This window comes from Amblyomma mixtum, chromosome 5 (assembly GCF_055824585.1).
Source record: "Amblyomma mixtum isolate Tamu chromosome 5, ASM5582458v1, whole genome shotgun sequence".
NCBI lineage: Eukaryota > Metazoa > Arthropoda > Arachnida > Ixodida > Ixodidae > Amblyomma > Amblyomma mixtum.
In genome coordinates, this window is record NC_143016.1 from 116,024,600 (window position 1) to 116,045,641 (window position 21,042).

The following is a 21,042-nucleotide window of genomic DNA, read 5'->3' on the forward strand; positions in this document are numbered from 1 at the left end:
TAACCCGTGCGTTCACTAGATGTGCCTTTTCTCTAATATTTTTCTTGTTTGATGATCTAATTTCTTATATTTTTCTTTCTTTTCATACTCGAAATTTTTTCATTCGTTTTATTTCACTCACGAAACCCGCGCGTTCACTAGATCTGCCTTTATTCTTGCTCAAACCGTGTTCGTGGCGGAATGGCAGCGACTACCCTTGAAGTGCCAAACGCCCTGGTTCGATTCCCAGTCTCAATAAAGTTTTTTTTTTTCTTTGCCGGAACTCGAACACACTTGCTAGCATTCCCTGCTCACGACAGTATGAGGCATTAAAGGCTTTCGCCTTAATAAAGCGATTCTGCTCGTATTTTCTTTCACAGCTGTTCTGCTCCTGGCGTCCTTCTAGGGCGGCCGGCTCGCGATTTTCGCGTTGCCCTTCGAGCCATTCGTGTGGCCGGCACGTTCCTCGCGCAAAGAAGGCGACTGCGCACGTACTTAAAAGGGCGTTAAAGGGCGATTCACACGACGGTCCGTTCGCCCGCGGCCCACGCACTACCTGGTCTCCTTCCGTGATATTCTCTCGTATTACCGAGACAAACGAAGGGAATACGCACCCCCCGCTCCGTCCCTCACCATAGCGCAGGCTGCACATTGGCGACAACTACAAACCCGGACTGCTCAATACCCAATACTGCTGCATTCCCGATACCCAGACCAATTCTCGTCATCATGCAAACTTTTGCGGCAAACCAGGGGCCCCTACGATTTACATCATTGGCAATGAACGTTTCCACCACCACCTACGTGTTCATGCGTCAGCACATTGAGAGGCGCGCTGACCAGGCCGCGGTCCAGAAGACGCGCAGATTCGCGGCGGCGGTGCGCGGAGGCAGACTCACCGGAGGAATAGACCGAAGAGCGCAACAGCCGTGAAAGAAAAAAAGAGGACAAGGGAGAAAAACAGGAGGAGGAGGGGCGGCGCTGCGAGGAGGGTTCTGGGACGCCAGCGAGGAAATTGCCCAGCGGAGAACGATCTGCCCAGAGAGTATTAAGATTTGCAGCTATTGACTGGGTTGACCCCGCTGATTATTTCTAATTATTTCTCAAAAACGCTAAGGAATGTGCGAGGTGCATACTACCCAGCGCATTCGGTTCTTTGGCGGAGAACCGCGGCAATATGATTGAAAGAACTTTGTGCAAAGAAGCATTCCAAGGCTCATCTCGGCCTTGATTCCCTAAAGTCTAACTCCGTATTGTTGGCTCATACTTACATGTAATTCCCAACTCCTTCAATAAGTCCAGTATGTTGCTTTTAGTAAGCATATGCCCAAAGTCTGTGCCTGGTTTTCTTACAGCGAATCGCAAATTACTTAGGTATTCTCCATTAACTCTTATCCCCAACTATTCCCGTTTCAGGCCCCGGAATACCTCCTGTAAACAGGCAGTGAACAGCATAGGCGAGATCGTTTCTCCCTGCGTGACAGTCAGGCACATATGCGCTGGAACGGAGGCGCCATTCGATCAGCTTATACCAAAGCTGCAGTGGATATTCGGACAGCTGTAACGCTTTGAGACATATACTTATAGCGAAGCCGTGAAAACTTTCGGCCCGACAAGGCACTGCGTTATCTAGACGTCTCTTCGAAGGCCTTGAAGTACACGGGGCCCTTGGTAACAGCTGCCACGCCTGCGCAGGCGATATACTTTCCAGGACCCGAGGCAGGCGGTATATCCGGAGCAGAACGCGGTATAGGCTCCGACGGCGCTAAAGAACGGGGCTTCGGTGCGCGCTCGTCCCAGTTCTTCTTCTCGGGAATGATGGAGAGACGCAATCCAGGAGCCACATTCGAAGGAAAACGATTCATCACGCGTCGGAGCTTATTGCTCCCGCTACTGCAGCGTGGGAGCGATTTGTCAAGCACGCTTGCGTTATTGTGTGTACGTGTGTGAGCGCGAAGACGCACGCACAACGTACGGGAATACAAACGGAAACACAAAACGTAAATGCGCATTACTCTGAAGGCGGCGAACGAACGAGTAAAACAAAATTCTTCCCAGTCGCGCTTGTAGCCGAGCAAACAATGAAAATAAGAAGCTACGGTGAACTGATGCTTGAAGAAAAAAAAAATGGTCGTTTTAGTCCAGCGATCAGCGTAGTGAGGAGCCAAACTGCAGAGAAACGCGTCAGGCGGAACGCCCTCACATTTGTTCTGTGTTTTAGTTTCGGTTTGCTCTTTACATGGGGAGAGAACGGAATGGCCTTCACTTGCCTGCTCTAGCGAAAGTGGAAACAGGACTGTGCGAGGCGCTTGCCAACGCTTCCGTAAAGGAGAACGCTGCCTCTATACATCTTACAGCGCCCCTTTACGTTTTTTTTTTCGTTCTCTGATGCTGTCCTTGCTGGCTGTTGTTCCGAATTGCGGAGCCCTTCATCATCTCCACTCCCTTGAACTTCTCGGTCAGACTTTGAGGGCACTTTTCGTCGGGAAGAGTTTTCATTTTTCGATCCCGCTGTTTATTACGCGCCATTCAACAATTTCCGAGTTAGCCAGCGAGTGCGTTTGTGCGTGTTTTCTGGGGAGACGGCGGCTCGTTGAATTGAAGTTGTTTGCGTTTTTTCTTAGTATAGAGCTGTCACAAATAGCGCCGGCATTAGCTGCGAAGCAGTAAATGAGAAAAAAAAAAACTAGGCATTCGGAAATGTTTCATTCGACGGCGCTACATGCGTCTGGGTAAACATGATTTGAGCCGCTCTGCGCTCGTGCAATTTAAGCAGGTACTTCCCAGACGACAAACATACAGCAAAGTGACTATGATACTGGAATTATACTTCATGGACAGTCTCGCTCTGTCACTGAAACCTTTTAGAAGCTTTGCAATTCAATTTTCATTGGATTATAGACACAAAACTTTCCCGATCGTGATCGCCTCCGATGTTGGTCGTCCCGCGCCGGAGCGAGATAATTCGCTAACTTCGGTCACTCGAAGAATGCAAGCCTAACCTCATGAAGCGCTGGAATTGGCCACCATTTCCGGCAGCTCCTGCACTACATACAACATTCCAACTTCGCAGCTCTCTACACGGGACTGTCACTGAGGTCAGCGGCGCCATGTTAGCAGATACGGATCATAAGGGCCTATGGGCTGCAGAGCGAATGCTTTCGAGTATGCGCCATCTCTGGCCATGTGGCCAAAGTGGAGGTAGGTATGGTGTGAATCATGTAGCGAGGAGGGTGTGGGGGTGCAGTGAACTGTCGCAGTCACATCTTCGCAGTTAAACCAGTCAAAATGTCGGGAGGCTCTTTTCTTGTCTACAGCAACAGCTGTAAATGATGTTAGCGTAGTATATTGTATTGCAATAGGGAACTTCAGCTTTTGCGGGGAATTTGCCGTGTTATTCATGTTACGATGCACAAAAGGCACCAGAGAGCAGACGCTGTAGAGAATGCTTATCTGTGTCAATGGGACGCCGTACAAAAGCTCACCGCGCTGAGGATTTACATTGGTTTGGAATGCCTTGCATTTTTCGACGACATAGATACCAGTACTTAAGGTTAGGTTAGGTAAGGACAAGTTAGTTTAAGATTAGTCTATGCTTCAGGTCAGATCAGGTTGGGTTTCAGTTTTGTTTAGGTTGCGTTGGGTCTATGGTTAGGTTTGCTTTAAGTTTAACTTTAATTTATGTAGGGTTCTGTTTAAGGTAAGGTTAGGTTAGATTTCAAATAGAGGCGTCAATATTTAGCGGAAGAAACTGCTACCACCCACCCTTGCTTCCGGCAGCACAAAGCAAATAGGCCAACAAAGAAATAGGCAAAGGAAATAGGAAGGGCTTTAGGTTTAAACAATGAAGAGTGCGGCAGACTTTCAGTGGAGTAAACAGAGTAGATATCAGGACATCGGTGCAGATTTTCTCCGCTTCAGTAAAGAGGGTGGGATGCTTACATGAAATGAGCTTGCGTCTGGGGTGAGGAATGGAAGCAGTGATAATTCGTCAGTTTTAAAATCATGAACTTTGGTCCGTAAATGGAGGTAATCTCTCGTGGCCTGTCCGCGTTTTGAAGTGGGCGTCTTTCATTATAGGTCGCGTCCCGCTTTGTAGTTTCTGTCCGCAGGGAGGTAGAGTTGCGATACTGTGGCAAGCTTTTGTAATTATTTCCTGTTTTTTTGTTGTTGTTTTTTGCTGGAGTGGACACCGTTCGCGCTGTTACGCTCTCATGTCTGATGTGTTCCTGCTACATATGTGTCAGTGCCGAGGCGAGCTTGTTCTAAACTGGTGGCATACCGCGAAAGCATGGACATCGTAAACACTAGTAGAGTTATTGCCATTCTGCGTTAAAGTTCGTGTATTGTACAAATAAGAGAAATAGTTTTTAGCGTTGTAGTGGCAATCGTGTTATTGACTACTTTTGTTTCTCAGTAGCAGTTCTTCTAATCTCTGTTGATTTCTACTAAACTTCTCTTTATCATCGGCCTCAGCAATCCTTACAGGGTAAGGGCTGCTGCCGGCGGATTATATATTTGTCTGCTTTTCCTGCTGATCGCGTTCTTTCCATTTACCGATCCAGCAGAACAGAAAAGCAGTTGGGTCTTCGGTAAATTTCCTCACAGAAAAGTACTAAATCTCCGGAAAATAGCGGGAATAGATTCCAGGAAATACCTTTTTTTCCCACTTTATGCTTGGAGAATATGGCGTCTTAGGTCAGCAAAACAGATCTATACTAACATTGGTTTTCTTTTAAGCGAGCTGAGCGCACGGGTTTAATGCCGGTTTGCTCTTCAGTTTTTTTAAAGCAAGCGCAGATGGAAAGAACCTCGGCGTTTCTAAATACCCTACCTGAACTTTATCTTCACTTTTCCTTTGAGCGTTGTGTATATTCTGATATATTTTCGCTCCGAGCGTTCTGCACCCTGGTCCTCTTCCATGATTAGGTTTTCACGGTCGCTTGCGCTGGTTTTAAACTTAGCGAAGAAATAAGCGACGTCAAATGTAGGTTTTTCCATTTCAATCCAAATGGCTGGGCCGGAGTGTTTTCCTCTGAAATTCTAGGTTTCTATGCGTTTGTACCGGCATAGGACCCTTTCCATTACCCACACGGTCTCCGGCCATCAGGAAAAATAGATTGCAGTAAACTGTGCTCAAGAATAGTTCGCTTGATTAAATCGTGGCGGGTGGGTGAGCGTACTGCTCTAAACTCGACATGTTTTTTTTTCGTTTGTTGAAAAAAGTGCGGAAAAAATGTACTGTTGAAGAAAGCATCTGCCTTAAGCTAAGCCATTTTGTTGTCTCGAACATTACTATATGCAACCAAGCAAGCAATTCTTTTATTCTCTCTTACTGTGCGCTTTTAGTTCCATTAGTATTTATTTTTGTTTCTTGCAACTCCGAATTCAATTTTCTCTCATATGGTATGCTGCGCTAATCTGGTGATCTCTTTATCGCCTTTTTAGGCCCAAAAGCATTATTTGCGCATTTGAGCTTTACTTACCGGTATATTTTGCGTTCTTTATAATGACTTGCAAGAGATAGTTCGTCGAGTGATTTTGTTTGACCACAGAGCTAATACTGCAGTCCTGTCTTGTGTCGTAAACTGAGATTAAGACTTCCAATACAGGCTTCGGGCCAGAAATTTTTATACGGCGAATCTCTCTCGGAACCCCCGGGGCGGGGGTGCGACTTGGGCTTGCGAATGCGAAGGCAAGATAACCACTGGTCCTTAAGGGTAACGGAGTGGATTCCAAGAGGACGCAAGCGTAGCACGGGGCGGCAGAAAGTTATGTACGTGGATGAGATAAAGAAGTTTGCAGGGATACGATGGCCGCAGCTGGAAAAAGACAGGGCTAACTGGAGAGACATGGGACAGGCCTTTGTCTTGCAGTGGGCGCAGTCAGGCTGATGAGGATGGTGAGTTGTTTGTGAAAAAAATAACAGTAATTTTACATTGCAGTGAGGGGTTAAAACGATGGTTTCGATTCAAAAACTTCTCAGAATGCAACCTGAAACGAACCACACCCCAGAAGAAAGTGATAAATTATTCTCTTCCTGTTCAGTACTGAATTAAAAAGAAAAGCCAAGATAATGTTCACATTAAGGAAGGGCACTCCAGCTGCTATCTTACGCGCTCCGGGAAAAGCGCTAATGCATTGTACAACACAGCGTCTGTCTTTCTTCCAGCGTGGAAAAACCACTGAAGAAAAACCCGAACTCCCTCATGCCTCAGGCAACTCAGCCGCATAGTCCCATCCCGCCCATACTCCCGCAGGCCACTTCAAACAGGCACGGCAACGAGGGGCATTAAATGTGCTTTTATTCGTTCACCCGTGAATTCTTCTACCTTTCGCTAGTTGGCAGTGCTTAGTTTCTCATGTTTTTTTTATACGCACTTTCCGGAACTGTGGGCTTCTCGCTTCAAAAACACGCTTAGGGATGCGCAAGGAAGAAAAAAAAAAGGAAGATGCAAGAGTGGTCGCAGATGCTGCTTTTCAAAAGAACCGTCCGGGTTTCTTTCTCCGCACAAGTTTTAACTACTTTTTTATTATTTGTTTCGTAGTCGGTGCAAAATTTTCTGCTACGGGCCCTTCAAACATTCATTAGAGTCTTGTGGAGCCTCCGAGTGGGTCGAGCTCGAACGTTTAGCTGTTGCCCTGGAAAGCTTAAACGAAAACACTGTGAGAGCTTCCTTCACAGGCACTAAACCCAGATTTGCGAAGATCCTGCCCAGACGTTAATGGAAGCTTGTTTTTGGACCTGACATGAAAGGATGAAACCTGTAAAGGTCTGCAAGGCTGCTTAACGAGGCTTGCACTTTGGGCAGCGTTGTCACGCGGTGAGTTAACGATCAATTTCTTTTTTAAGCAATAACAAATTTATCTGCTTTGCATTTTCTTAAGGCGAACAGCAATGTGCAGGAGACAGCATGCACTTAAGTGACGATCTGTTGTGTCTGCCTGAGATCCTTACTGAGAATTTCCATCGACATTGCGGTCGGCCAAAATAAGATCACAGAAGATGGAAAAGTAGGAAGACGAAAGATGAATGTAATGAAAAATAAGTGAAAAAGCAGGTAGAGATGCAGAGAGGCATGGTTGCGATTACGTGTGCACGAAACAGAGAACTTACGCGTTTGTCGCAGACAAACTTCATTATAAAAGCAGCAAGTCGCCTCTTGATAACGATACCACTTTTACCTCGGATCATTAAAAAGCGTGGTAAATGCTTCCCGCGCATGGCGAGCTGTAACGACCTTATGTGCGATTAGCACTAATAGCAACATTAGTAAAAATAAAACTCGCCTGAACTCTTCCACTACCCTAATGGTGTAGTACGTATGCGTGAACTTTCAGCCACCAACCACCTGCTGAAACCAATGCACTCGTTTCATAACCAAAATCTGGTGCAACTCCGGCCGCATTTTTAGAGGCAGGCTTGAAATTTTAATGCAGCTTGATGGTAATTTGCCATTTTTAGAAACAAAAAATTTCAAGCAGTGTTTGTTTGGTGGTAATGCGCCAGTTTCAACCGTTTTTCGAATTTCGTGTTGACGTGATCTCTATATCGTAAAAGGCCGAAAACGGCCTAAAACCGCGAAGTGTTGAGAATTGCGTAATTGTGGAACGTTTATAAGAACGCTGAGTGCACAAAACTATTATAACAGCGTTTCACCATGATGAAAAATTTGTCAAGGCAGTCCATAAACTGTCGGTTGTCTACATGAGTTTGTGGTAGGTTGTGACCGTGGAAGTGGGCAGTTTCGTTACGCCACGGCAGGAGCAGGTGCCTGCAAACACATGCGCTTGCGGCCGCCACGGTGGCTCACTGGTTATGGCGCTCGGCAGCTGACCCGAAAGACGCGGGTTCGCTCCTTGCCGCGGAGGTCGAATTTTGTTGGGGGCGAAATTCTAGAGGCCCGTCTACTGTGCGACGTCAGTGCACGTTAAAGAACGCCAGGTGGTCGAAATTTCCGGAGCCCTTCAGTACGGTGTCCCTCATAGCCTGAGTTACTTTCGAACATCAAACCCCCAATAAACCAAACCAAACATGCGCTTGCGCTGACGTAACCAACAGATATCGTACTGCCCTAGTAAATTTCTTCACCACTCATGCAGAAATTAACCTATCTCATAAGGAGGTGGCTAAACGGTCTGCCTGATGGCGCGATACTTTTCGCATAATAATAGGCTACAGTCAATGTGAAAAATGTAAAAATCTGCTGATGCCGAGCTGCGAGAAAGAAAAATAATTTGTTTCAATGTCATACATAGCCAAATAGGGTCAGTTGCGTTCAGCTAGAACATTATACGCGATCTTCATAAACATGCAGGCGCCACTGCCGGCTTGCCGTTAGTATTATCCACCGTTGAAGAGTCGTCCTGGTCATTCATTGTTCTGCGCGCATTGTGATTTGCTGGAAAGTCGGAGAGATAGGCAGTTGCTGCCCCATAGGGCACCACATCTATACCTACAGTAATGAGGCAGCCCAGAGCCTACCGATCGATCACCCCCGATTATGCAGCACCGTGGCTTCCGTATAAGAAGATATATGATCCTTCTAGTGGCTCCTCCTCATGGTCCAGACACTGCGGAAATTGATTCTTGCCCACTTCGGACGCATTTCCTGCTGATTCGAGAGCTTGTGGTTATGTCACGAAATAAAGCAATTCTCTTTTGCAAACAACTTCCCCGAGCGAAAAAAAGGAAGTGTTGCATAACTGAGAAACCTAGAGAATACAAAGACTCCGATTACTTGACATCGAAGCCTAAACTCGCGCTGGTTTGTGTACTGAATTTCAATACCTGCCAATAAAACTCCAGAATTTTTTTGTTTCATAATAGAATACAAACTACAGCATAGAAGGCAAGCTCTATTTTAGGCCAAGAATATATCTTTAAGGATGACATTATCCGAAGCGGCGCGCTCCAGGAGCCCTGAGAACCCCTACTGCACTTCTCGATGCGAGGAAACCAATGAACTAGCAGTCTTCTCTCAAACATCGGGCCATTCTACGAGAAGTATATATCCTGCAAGGAAGCTAGCTGCTCTAAGCGTAAAAATAATAAATATTGAAGGGCATGCTGTATAAACGTTCTCTAAAGTCCCCAAAGAAAGCTGCTGGTTCTGGGCCACGGGTGCGAAGACGAATCTTCAAACCAACAAAAGCATTAAACTGAGCGCCGCCTTTCCTTTCTCTTTGTGACTCTTGTAGTGCTGGATCCAAAGGAAACGGGGAAAAATACTCTATTTATAGCTTGCTATCATTCTGTTCAAAGCTTTTTCGGTTAGAATGTCCTCGCTGCGGAACATTGCCATCGCCGGCACTAAAGCATCCGTTCAGAAACGAGGGCCGGAAACAAAGGCAAAGCGCGTCCTGTGGCTTTGATTGACTTGTTGATATCAACGGTTCTGTCTGGCATTCTGCCAGCCGGAGCAACAGCCGGAACTCCACTGCGCGACGACGCCTCGTTCTGCCCTTTACAGCAACTGTCAGAGCGAACTAGCATTGTTCGCAAAGTCGCGAGTACGGACCTTGCTTTTAACACCACTAAAAAAGCCTTTCTTCCGCAAAAAAAAAGAGCTACTGGAACGTAGATAACCACCAAGCGCCGACGCCAGCAACAACGAAGCTCTGGAAGCGGACTACTGATGCTCGTGCTGAGAACTCCTCTTAGTGTAGCCCTGCCTCTCGCCCCATTGATCTCCCGATTACGTGTGGCCGATTTTTCGTCGCCGGCGTTGCCCACGTCCCCATAAACCACTTTTCACTACAACCCTCTTTGGCTTAATGATACCAGGCGTCTCCATACTGCATGGAGAAAGCACCCATAGTGCCCTAACGCTCGAATTCTGGCCTGTACAGACCTCATCCAAGCTGGCTGATTTTTTGTAAAGGTTCCTTCTGGATATGTGCTGTATGACGCAAGCTGAAAGTGACGAGTATAGGTTTAGCTTCGCCCCCATGATTTACATCATTGGAAATAAACGTTTTCACCTCCACCCTAATCTAATTGAATCGCTCGGACGCAGTTTATTTTTTTTCAAGAAGGGTGAGCGAAATACAGGAGCACAGCTAACCTCTTGGTTTCTCCGCTGTACTACATTATTTTATTATTAACAAGTGACCGCCACCCCATAAATATTATTACTCCTGCGGGGCTGAAACGAAAGCAATATTGGCGTTATGGTGTACGTAATGGCATGCACTGAGACTGATGGAAGCCTGACACCGCGAGCAACGAAGCGTCTGCCTTTGCAGTAGTGCGACGTAGAACAACGCTGCGTCGCTACGTGCGGCGATTAGTTGGACACTCTGCGACCGATATTTAAGCGCTTCTTTCAGTGCTGGCTGCAGGTTCTTACATGAAGGTCAGACCCAAAACGCATTTCTAGCGGAATTTTGCAGTCACTCGGCAAGAGAGGGATATGTCTTGGCAAACGCAATGTCATTCATGAGAAACCGTGAATTGGTATCTAGTTATTGGTGCGCGGTTAGTATCGCAAATCGTACGTCTTATTATCGTGCTTTTGAATTTTATGTTCCGTTTCGTACTTTCCGTTTCCGTTTCATTTTGGGTGGATCCTTTCAGTCTCGAAGTACCGTATATTCTAGTGTAAAGTGTACCCGGTCTATAATCATCAAATAAATAAAGATATCATAGCATGCCAATAATGCCTCAGACATGCACAATGTAGGATGCAATACCTTGCACATCTGTGCACACGCTCGAATAATGCACGTGAAAAGAAAATAGAAACAGTGCTAAGACCTATGCTCTTAACTGTTCAACATCTAATAGGGCTGCCTTGATGTGGTTTTGTTGGTGCTTAAAAAAAAGAAAACTGTTTTCAATTCAGTATCTTAATAGACTGATTTCGCATGAACAATGTTGGAATAAATGTTTCATGTCACTCTTCATCATACCTCTTATGTATAGCACAACTGCACGTCTCGTGCAGATATCTTCAGAAGTACCGTATTTTCTAGTGTAAAGTCCAAACCCGGTTTATAATCAACGGTAATATCAAGTTGGGTATTTCTTATTGTATTGGGCGGTATGATAAGAAAACTGCTGTATCGTCCTCAGGAAGAAATAGTCCTCAAAGGCAAAAATTTTAATCTTTTAATTATACTAGAATTTGTAGTATTTTTTAACGCTTGTCGTTCACCACACTGCGCAGAGGCATGCAGTATTTTAATGTTGTCCTGGTCGCTGCGCTCACGTTGGCAGATGCGCTTTGTTATTTATGGAAGTTACACTGTGCTAGTGCTTGCCTACCGCCATTACTCGGTATTTTTTTGCCGTTTCATTTTGAAATGATCCTCAAGCTATTTTCGAGCAGCACTGTGAAACTCTTCATCGTCAGAGAGATGAAGTGGCCCGTTTTCATCATGCCACCGTCGATGGCTTTCGGAGCCAAGCTTCTTCGTCCTGAAGGCTGTTTGTTACCTTGGTCTTCAAGTAAACCTGAAAAGAAAAAAAAAAGTAGATGACAGCTTGAGTACTCGCGATACTGAACCTTCCCGCGCAAACAAGGAAGTACAGAGGGTATCGAGTTCAAACATTTCTTACCAAGAATAAAGTCCCTCAAATAGAGCACCAAAAAGGCACAGGCGGCATTTCGCCCTACAAATATTTAACCAGAGGCCGTGGGACGCGAACAACACCATGCCTGCAGCAGTTTCGCCCGAGAATAAAGATCTATATAACTTAGAAGACCTTATCCAAACACATGCCACCGGCTCAAGAGTGTGGAGAATGTTTGCGCAGGCATTCTTTTGTCTGCTTAGATGTGTTCTGACGTTCGCTGGAATTTATTTTTTGTTTGCATACTCCTTCTGCGATTGCTGACCGGCATTGTTGCTCATACTGTCGCACCGGCAGCAAGCAAACACACATCAGGGTCTCCCGCTGGGCAGCTCTACGTTTCATAACGGGCTTTTTCTTCAGCTGCCGAATTTAAACCCCGTAACAGAGTATTGGGAAGGTAAGTCGCACACACGGCTCTCTTTGCACGTAATACCGGTAATCTTCTGTACAATACATCGAATTGCATCTGCTGCACCTGTTTAGCTTACATATGCATATGCTCGCTCGCAGTTCGTGGTGCTTCACGGCCCATGTTATACTTTTGGCGCTTTCTTTTAATGCTTAATTACTTTCGTGTTCTAATACTGTAATAACCGATATTTTTTGCAGCGGTATTTCAACACTTCGCCTCTAAATGTATTCAAGCATTCGAGGTATCGCATTTCATGAATTTTTCAGAAACGCCGTAATAGCGACAAACAGAAGCCTGATAAAAGGTGCATGCGTTACGTTTCAGCAAAAATATATCCGACATCTCCCTGAAGAGCGCGTTATTACTATCCTCATGACGCTGTGTACTTTATGTGCTAGGCAGGGCTGAGGTTTTCGATCATATTTACGCGTGCTTCCCAAAATCCTCGGCCAGTGTCATGACTGCGGAAGATTGTGTGAAGTCGATGCGGTCCTCCATAATCTATAGCAGCTGCTGATAACGAGCAGCGGCCAGTGCTGCTGACGAACGACCGCTGTTCTGAGTACGAATTTTCTGCACGCCCATTCTTTCAGCCTGTTTCTTTCAACAGCTACTTGAAGCAAGTTTCGCGGTTTCTGGTTGTTGCAACGTCAACGACTCTCCGCCGACCTGTGCTCTACTTGTGGATTTTCAGTGTTTGTATTCTGTTATGTTACGGACCCATATCTTCTTCAGGGCATTAGTCACAAATTTCACACGTTGACAAGCTATTTTGTCCAGTACTGGCAGTGACTAACGGGCTACGTTCCGTCTTACAGCAATATTCCTGTTGGTTGCGAGGTATTGTAGGAGATGCGTTTATCACTCCTTCGTAAAGAGGCTGTTATTGTATTCACGCACAAGCGTCAAAAACTGCCAACGCTTCCTTGATTCGCAGTTTTCGTGACCACGCGTCTGAGCAAGGCTGTCGGCGTCTCTTGAGAAGTCTTCCTGTTTACCTCTTGCCTTTGTCTACTTTAGTTCCTCTGCATTTTCTCATTGTAATGTAAGATTTATTTTTATCTTGTATTTACTAGGTGGCCTGCAACACATGGTTGCAAACCTGCTGTCGACTTGGCTTAGCAGTGTTTTGCTTTTGCGTTTACTGCCGATTTAGTTGCCTGCATTTTACGCAAGGAGTTACTCTAGATCGTTCAGTGTAAAAGCGCGACATACAGTGTAAAAGCGCGACATTGCTACATACAGTTCATGCACTCCTCTCAAGCTTATGCTGGGGAGTCGTTTACTAAACGTACGATTAAATCTGCATGAGCCTTTTAAAAAGCCTTCCCCGTTGTGGTAAAACACGTCGTTGAGAATGTCATCGCTGACATAATTTGGGCCTCGGTCGAAGACACGAAAACGACCGGCCACTGCGCGGTATACAAAGCGCATTTGCACGAGTACCCTTTTAAAGTTTTTCTGCAAACGCACGTTGCCTGTAATACGATAACCCGAGTTCACAAATGTGTTTATGCAAGCACAGTTCTCGTGCCGGGAGCGTTTGAAAGCTGTTTCATCTTGTTTTTTAGCCGCGCCGAATATGCTACAGTTACTTCGACCTTCAAGGTGTTTGTAGCAAACATGTTCCAGATGCACATACCTACCGTAATTTGCTATGTATTGCTTATAGTCGACGCAGACTTCGCATCGACCTCGGAGACTGTAGGTCACTGCGAAACACCATTGCTGTTGTGACAGTGGTTTAGGTCATAAAATTTAATCTCGAAGCACTTGAAACATTGTTTAGTTGTTTTAAGCCTCCCCGACGTGACACCGAAAAGGCGAAGCGTATTATATAGATAAACTTGTCATTTTATTCACAGAACTAAACGCAAAGGGCCTTAGGAGCCATTTTTGTGCGATATATATGTGCTCTGTAGCGTGTAGCTTATTTACTTCGTGCTGCACGGTATCACATGTTTAAAAGTCCCTGTACCCAAAGTTGGCTTTTCGCGAGAAATCGTACACAGGTATGACTGCCCCCTCCCCTGAAAACAAAATACATCTTGGTTTATGCTTTGACTGACATGAATACATTTTTGACAGAACAACGTTTACTTAAGTGCGCAGAACAAAATTCAGAAGACGCCGTATATTTCTTTCCGTTAACAAAAAAATGCAATCTATTTATTTTTGAATACTTCTCTATCACGCTTGTTATCGTTAATACAGCACTCTGGGCGAATACTACAAGTGCCGGCATTATGTTTTGTTACAGGTGACATTTTTTCTGGCTTATTTATTTTGTTTTAAACATTACAATAACGACTTAAGGTGGAATTTCGTGCTTCGCATCCAAGATGGGAAAGGACATTTCATAATGGTGGAATTGTCTCTTGTGTGGGATTGCGCCATTGCATTCCATACCTTAACCAATACCTGAGTGAAGTTGATCTCTTTCCCGTAGGCCACACATTGAATTCATTGTTTTTCTCCGTTTTTCTCGATCACATTTCAGACCGTGACGGGCAACATCGGGGTGCACGCGCTTCCATCGGAGACGGCGGTGCAGAATGTGTTCGAGGCGGTTGCCCGCGAGCTGTTCCGCAACGACATCTCGTGGGGGCGCATCGTGGCGTTGTACTCTGTCTCGGGAGGGCTCGCCGTCGACTGCGTCAAACTGGGCCACCCCGAGTACGTGCTCGGGCTGGTGCAGGCGCTAGGGTTGTTCGTCGAGCGGGACCTGGCCACCTGGATCAGTCAGCAGGGCGGATGGGTAAGAGCAGATCGCGTCTTTCTTCCGACTCTGCTTTTTGCTTTTTGTTGTGAAAGAGCAAGGTCGCCATGCGGTCGAGTGCGCTCACAGAGCCGTACAAAAATGAATTAACTCCAACGCTTATTCCTTGATACGAAGGGTTAGCCATTGCAGAGACTAGCTTTGCAATTAGGTTCCTAGGAAGTAATGGGTGCTTGCTTATGGGATTAATTCTGCCAGCGCAGTTATTCTCAAGGGGCGAGGTGTTTTGCCAGTTTAATTCTTTCTTCTTTCAGACTGAAAGAACACTCTTCTGGGCAGCAGTTGTTTATTTCACTTTAATGCCCCTCAGTATGGTATGTTACCCCAAAAGAGATCGGCATAAAAGGAGTGTACGAGCTTAGAGGAATATATATATTAAATTTTGATTCATGGGCTGGAAGTCCTTATAAAACAATGTAATTTAAAGATATTGAAATCCAGTGAAAGCTTCAAAAACATCCGCTTTCTCAGGACATCAATTTTCTGTGTAGGCCTCATCAGAAGCGACGCGTTTTCATCTCCAGTGTCTAACGCATGCCATAGAAGATTGAGTGAGGCTGTTCTGTCCTGTCAACCTGAGAGCGCGGACCTGGCGCCATCGTACTTCTGAGTGTTTTCCAATATGTAGGAGCACTCGAACAGTACCCGCTTTTTGTCCGACAGACAAATCACCGTTGGACGGCGCTGTTGGTGCTGTCAATGTCCGCCCCCATTTAGTCGACGACGACACGCAAAGGCTGGTGCACCGTGCTCAGAAATGTACCATAGTGTGTTGAGTGTATGCGAAAAAGTGATGAAAAAGGCTTGCTTCCTAATTTTCTTTCTCTCTCAGAATGGGCAATTTTGGCGCTAAGTGCTAGTAGCAATTTCTATTTCCTTATGTTACCAGCAGGAAAATTTGACGAGCAGTAACTATAAGATCAAAGGCCCCTGAGGGCACTTATAATTTGTGGATTCTTTTTGGTGTAGATGCTGTTAGTGTACTTTACTGAAGGGACAACGCTCAGACATGTCTGCACCCATTCAGGTGGGGACATAAAGGCAAAGACGCATGAAACAGGCTTTTTCATTCAACAAATCTGCTGTTTTTGAAAATTTGTGAGCGCTTTGCTGCGTAATATTGCGGCAGCATAAAATGATGGGCTTGCCTCTCATTGCGCATTTTTATCTAGCATCAGTCAAGCCACGGTTAATTCGCCACATTTTTCGGTTTTCGAAGACCGGAACTCGCAGCGAAACGATAGCCTGCAGAGGCGTAATCACTGTCAAGAACCGAACGTTCTCTTGATGTTAAAAATAGCGTTTAGTCATAAAAAGATTCTACGTGAACTGCCTATTACCAGTTGCTCATATGCCGGCTTCTTGCAACACAAATTCAGACGCAGATGGCAGAAGCTCTCTCAGCTGGTGATTTAAGAAACAGCTGTGGGGTGTTAGCTGTGCGCGGTCGTAAAGTGGCTGGGGGTGTGCAGCGAGCCCTTCCAGACGGGACTAAATAGACATTTGGGATGAGTTTCAGTGTTGCCGCGAGCATTTATGTAAGCACAGAAATAGAAAGAGGGGTTTATTTACAAAGAAGAGCAGGGAGGTCGACCTAAACTGCGATGTTATTGCCCCCATCTGCTGCCATTACGCTGCAGTAAAGGAAGGGGATAAGAAATAAAAAAAAAGTTGATGATGAGTGACGATGCGGACAAGAAAACATGAACAAATGAGCCTGATAGAAGCCACAATTCAAGGTCCGCATTGTCTAAGGAAGGAAGGACCTCTCGAGCAGCGCGGAGAGATTTTCTATCTTCTGGCGAAGTGCCCAGTGTGAGGCCCATCGACGGCGGCCTGCTATCGAAATGCGATGTGAAAGCGGTCAACGCCAGTCTTTCGCGCACGTAGACGATGCAAGCGGCTGTGACGTAGTTCATTGTTCTTGGCTCATAAAGAGTTGTTTGAAGAGGATAGAGGTATGGTACTGAAAATTGCGCGCCAACCCTGCCGAAAAAAGTTCTATGATGCAATAACCTCATAGATCATTCATCATAGAATATCATGCAATCAGTATGACATATCATACAATTCGTATGATATATCATACAGATTGTATGATATGTCATACAGATTGTATGATATTCAGTGATGAATGATCTATGAGGTTATTACATCATAGAACTTTTTTTCCGAAGGGAAATCTTTGTTTATCCAGATGGATTGCAGGCTTGTGCTCAGTTCCGCGTGGAATCCTAAAGTCTCTATGGGAGCTGACCTTTGAAGGCGCCTGTCTCGAACGCCTGCTTAGTTCAGCGCAGTGTCTTACTTTAGTGTCTTAGTTCTCTCAGTGGTGTCTCTGTGTCTCAGCGCTAATTGCTTCTGCACAAGCACGCCCGTTCGGATCCAGCACGCTTGATTATGGTCTTCATTTGAGAACTACGAGTATGTGTGGCCTTTTTCTTGTGCACACGAGTGGGACTCCGAAGGAAGCACTAAAATATCTGCTTAAGAGTAATCATAAACGGAGCGTCCTCATTGGTGCTTACACAAGCGGAGAGCCTACTAAAGTTTTATGGAAATTTCTTCAAACAGTCCTAAAAGCAGTACGAAATACTCCTCTGTGCCACCGCCAGCCGTGTGCACTCATTTCCAACGTTAATCCGAAAACGTATGGAGCAATTCTCCTTATCTGATACGAGATTTGCGGGCCGTAGAAAGCAAACTAGTATAGTTTTGAAAATATGATTAATGAGGTTAATATGGGCAGCAAACTGGCATCGGAAATCGGAATCCTGCCCTTATGAGACACGGATAAGACTATCCTCCTGAGTCGTGCTCGGGTTGAACGTGACGGCGACTTCAGAGCTGTCATCCGTAGAGTCATCTTATTCGCGGCTGGCGCGACCAGTTTCTTGATATATTTTTAGTTTTTAAGCGTAGGAGCTGTAGAACGCAAGAGGGGCCCGCAATGTCTCAGACAGCAGTGTTTCGATGTAAGCCCACTCTATAAAACAATGAAAATAAAATATGCGGTTCTGCTCTAGTCAGAAGCCGTAAAGAGACAGTTTTCTTCGTCTCACTGGCGAATGACCCTCTCTTCCGCCTGCGTGGGCTCTGTCACCAACGAGGCGCTTCTTCTTGGCATCGCGACAAGAAAGAACTGGCACGACAGGTATCTTCTCAAAGCTGCTGCCCAGAGAAGCGGTCTCCGTGCCGCACTGTAGGCTTCGCTTGGCATGAAGTGGGCGATATTTATGCCCCCAGGCAAGAGGCGCCTGTCTTGCATACCCCGCAATCGCCAACCGACGTCTGAATGGCAGACGCTTTGCCAAGAGGAAATTTTTCAGGAAGCATATACTGGACACAATGAGGAGGTGTGCTATACTGATAGCTGTCATTCGTGACAAGTGGGGATATTGCGCAGCCAAAGGGGCTGCTTCATGAAGTTGGACTGTCGACTTGAACAATGCGGCCTTGAATAGATATCACCCGCGTCTGGAATTTTTTCTTTGAACCGTTTCCACACGAGCTTGCAAACTTTGATTAGGTGGCGAAATATGCTTCTGTCACTAGTCAAGTTCCCTATCGTTTCCTGGGCTAAGATTTGAGGCAACCCTCGGAAGATCATGCGCGCACCGCTACGTTAATTCGCTTCGTGTTTTGGGTTTATCCTCTAGAACAGAACAGGGGCGTAAATTCTGTACTTTTTATCATATTGCGCAAATTCTATGCACTGAAGCTGACTTTCTTGGAACGCACATGTCTGCGCAAGTGTTGCATGACACCGAGAAGCTATTACAACTTCTTCCATTATTGCCAATGGCCGGACGCCTGCCATCCTGTCAACTCCGCAGCTTCTGTGGCACGTCAGAACACGCGGCTATACGTAAGTTTTACTCGAAATCAGAAGCCTTAGAATTCACGCATAGGATTCTGTTCCAGATGCTTTGCCGAGTTTGGTTTCAGGTAAACGCTGAGAGCTTGCAGATATTAAAGAAAAAGAAGCAAAGCAAAATGTGCATAGGCGTTCATACGAGGTGATTTCTCAAATCTTCGTTAGCCGTATCGAGCGTACATATCGCTTTTACATTGATAGCTTTTCGTTTGCGTGTATGAAATTGATTTCGTTGTAACTTTTGCGTTCCGCTGCTGCGTCAATTTCTGGAGGACGGAGGCATGTCGGTAGGATATGCAGCACAAACGCACTCGCACATTCGCAAAGGATTTTTCGCTCAAAAAGAACTTACTGCTAGCGTAGTAAGAAACCCTACTGAATACTTGATATGGCCGCGTCAGCAGTGTACAAAATTTGTGGTTACAACATGGTTCGCTGCGCCAAACTATTGACCTTAAATATTCCCATTTTCGCTTAACTTGCGATGCTGAAAAAGACGCTGCACATTTGGAAGCTACGTTTATAACCTTACATAATTGTTTTCTTTTAAAAAACGAGGTCGCTGGTGTAAGCACATGGATGGCTATTTGACAAAAATAATATAATTGACAAGGGAAAGTTTTTGCGCAGTGCGCAATGCTGCTTATTAATAGCGTATCATGTACGATATCATAGCAAAGTATGTGAAAAAAAAAACGCCATTTTTTTCTTGGGCACACGCCGAAGGCCCTCTTATTGCTTGCCGTCTGTAGGCCTAATGGAGCTTATCTTGTAAAGCAAACGACCAAAAGCATTAACGAAGCTACGAGAAGGTTTTTCACATCCTCTCACATCGTAGAGGGTTTTAAGTCCTGAAGTACGCCACCTGCGTGTATTGTAAGTCACTATACTAGTGGACGCGTGCGCTAATTTTCGGCTTATGCGCGAATAGTGTACAAATAAAAGTGCATAAAGAGCATGCCTTGCAAAAGAGCCCGGAATATATTTGTAAAGTATGCCGGATACTATGAAGACCTGGTAGGTACTACTCTCGGCAGAAAAATCTTACTTGTCATTCTTAGTGGGCAGTCAGTGAAGGCATGTCTGCTCTTCATATTGGGCTGTTTACCGAAGTCCTCTCTGCTGGCGTTCCAAAGCCAAGCATCGCTTATGCTTCCTTTCCGTTACAGCCAGAAAAAGGCAACATACTATACTCACCGCTTCTCAACTTCTCACATTGCTCACAGCGAATAGCGTTCTGGCACTGGAAGTCATTACGCTTTAGCGCAGCCGCTGAAGAAAGGTTCCGAAGGCATGTTCTTTTGGAGGAATCTCGCGTCTGCAAGCACCTGATGTGAACGTCAACGCCGAGGCGAGTCAGCAGACGCCAGCCTCACAGCCCAAGCAGAGAGCTCTTTCCATAGCGCATGATTGTTAAGTGCGTTACTAGAGAGACTAGAACGCATACGTAAATTTCCGCGGCTACAACTCGCGGCTGTGCGAATGGCGAACATATTACGATTGGCGGCTACGCTCATTTGACAAGCCCGGCTTACTTGCCTTGTACAGGCGGAGTCGCGCGGCCAACATACAACTTGCTTCCTGTGTTGCACTGCGCCCGCGCTGACCCTTGCAATTATCTCAACGTAGTGCAGGAGCATTCCGTTTCGGTATACTTACACGGAGTCGTTTCTTCTTATTGCTGTATACCTGACAAAGCTAGAAACTGCTTTCGAGAAGAGACAAAGTATGGGCTTGCTATGGTCGGCAAAAATTTGGAATGCTTTCACTGTGCTGGAAGGGTGACGGCGAGAGCCGATATAGAACGAAGAAGGAGAAAAAGCAAGATCAAGAGAGGACCAGGCATCCGCTTGACGCCACAGACAGATGCACGTTCCTTGTATGGGCAATCAAGAATTCATGGATGAGGCGAGGCATGCTCCCCGTCACAGTTTTTCCCCTCGGCAACATTGTCCGTGGGCAATAGCAGTCATCTTCTGGGCGCTGCCCGTCTGAATGGGTCGTAAAAGAAGCTGGCGGTTGCACCATAGGCATCGAGGTTACGTATAAGCGCGTGGAGGGATGACTGGAAGTTGCCAGAGTCAGATCTCATCTTTTACGTCATTCTGTTGCAGGCCTGCGCAGCCTTTCATTGCTACCAAGATCAGAAAAGTTGGCATAAGATTATGATGACTTGCGCCATTGCTCTGTCAACTGTCTTTAAATATGAAGAAAGAAACAAACCTCAAAAACAAATACTTGGCAAAGGTTTCATTCTTCAGGAGCTGAGAAGCCAGCAGCGGTAGCCGTACCATGTCTTCGTACATTTAGTGAGGCGTACAGTTCGCTTTGAAATCTTTAGTTTAGGCGGCAGCTTGCACTGTGCGTAGGTAAGTACTCAGCGAAATACAGTGTGCAGCGTGGCGTCCAGCACA

General features: G+C 45.8%; 1 protein-coding gene across 2 annotated transcripts in view; it reads left to right on the top strand.

Annotated features, from left to right (window-relative positions):
• LOC149343415 (bcl-2-related ovarian killer protein-like) overlaps window positions 1-21,042 on the top strand; it is a 153,795-nt gene that overhangs the window by 102,992 nt on the left and 29,761 nt on the right. For both annotated transcript variants that reach the window (XM_089545904.1, XM_089545905.1), the window contains exon 2: window positions 14,473-14,730. In XM_089545904.1, the coding sequence (XP_089402030.1) occupies window positions 14,473-14,730 (258 nt within the window). The remainder of the gene's footprint in view (window positions 1-14,472; window positions 14,731-21,042) is intronic.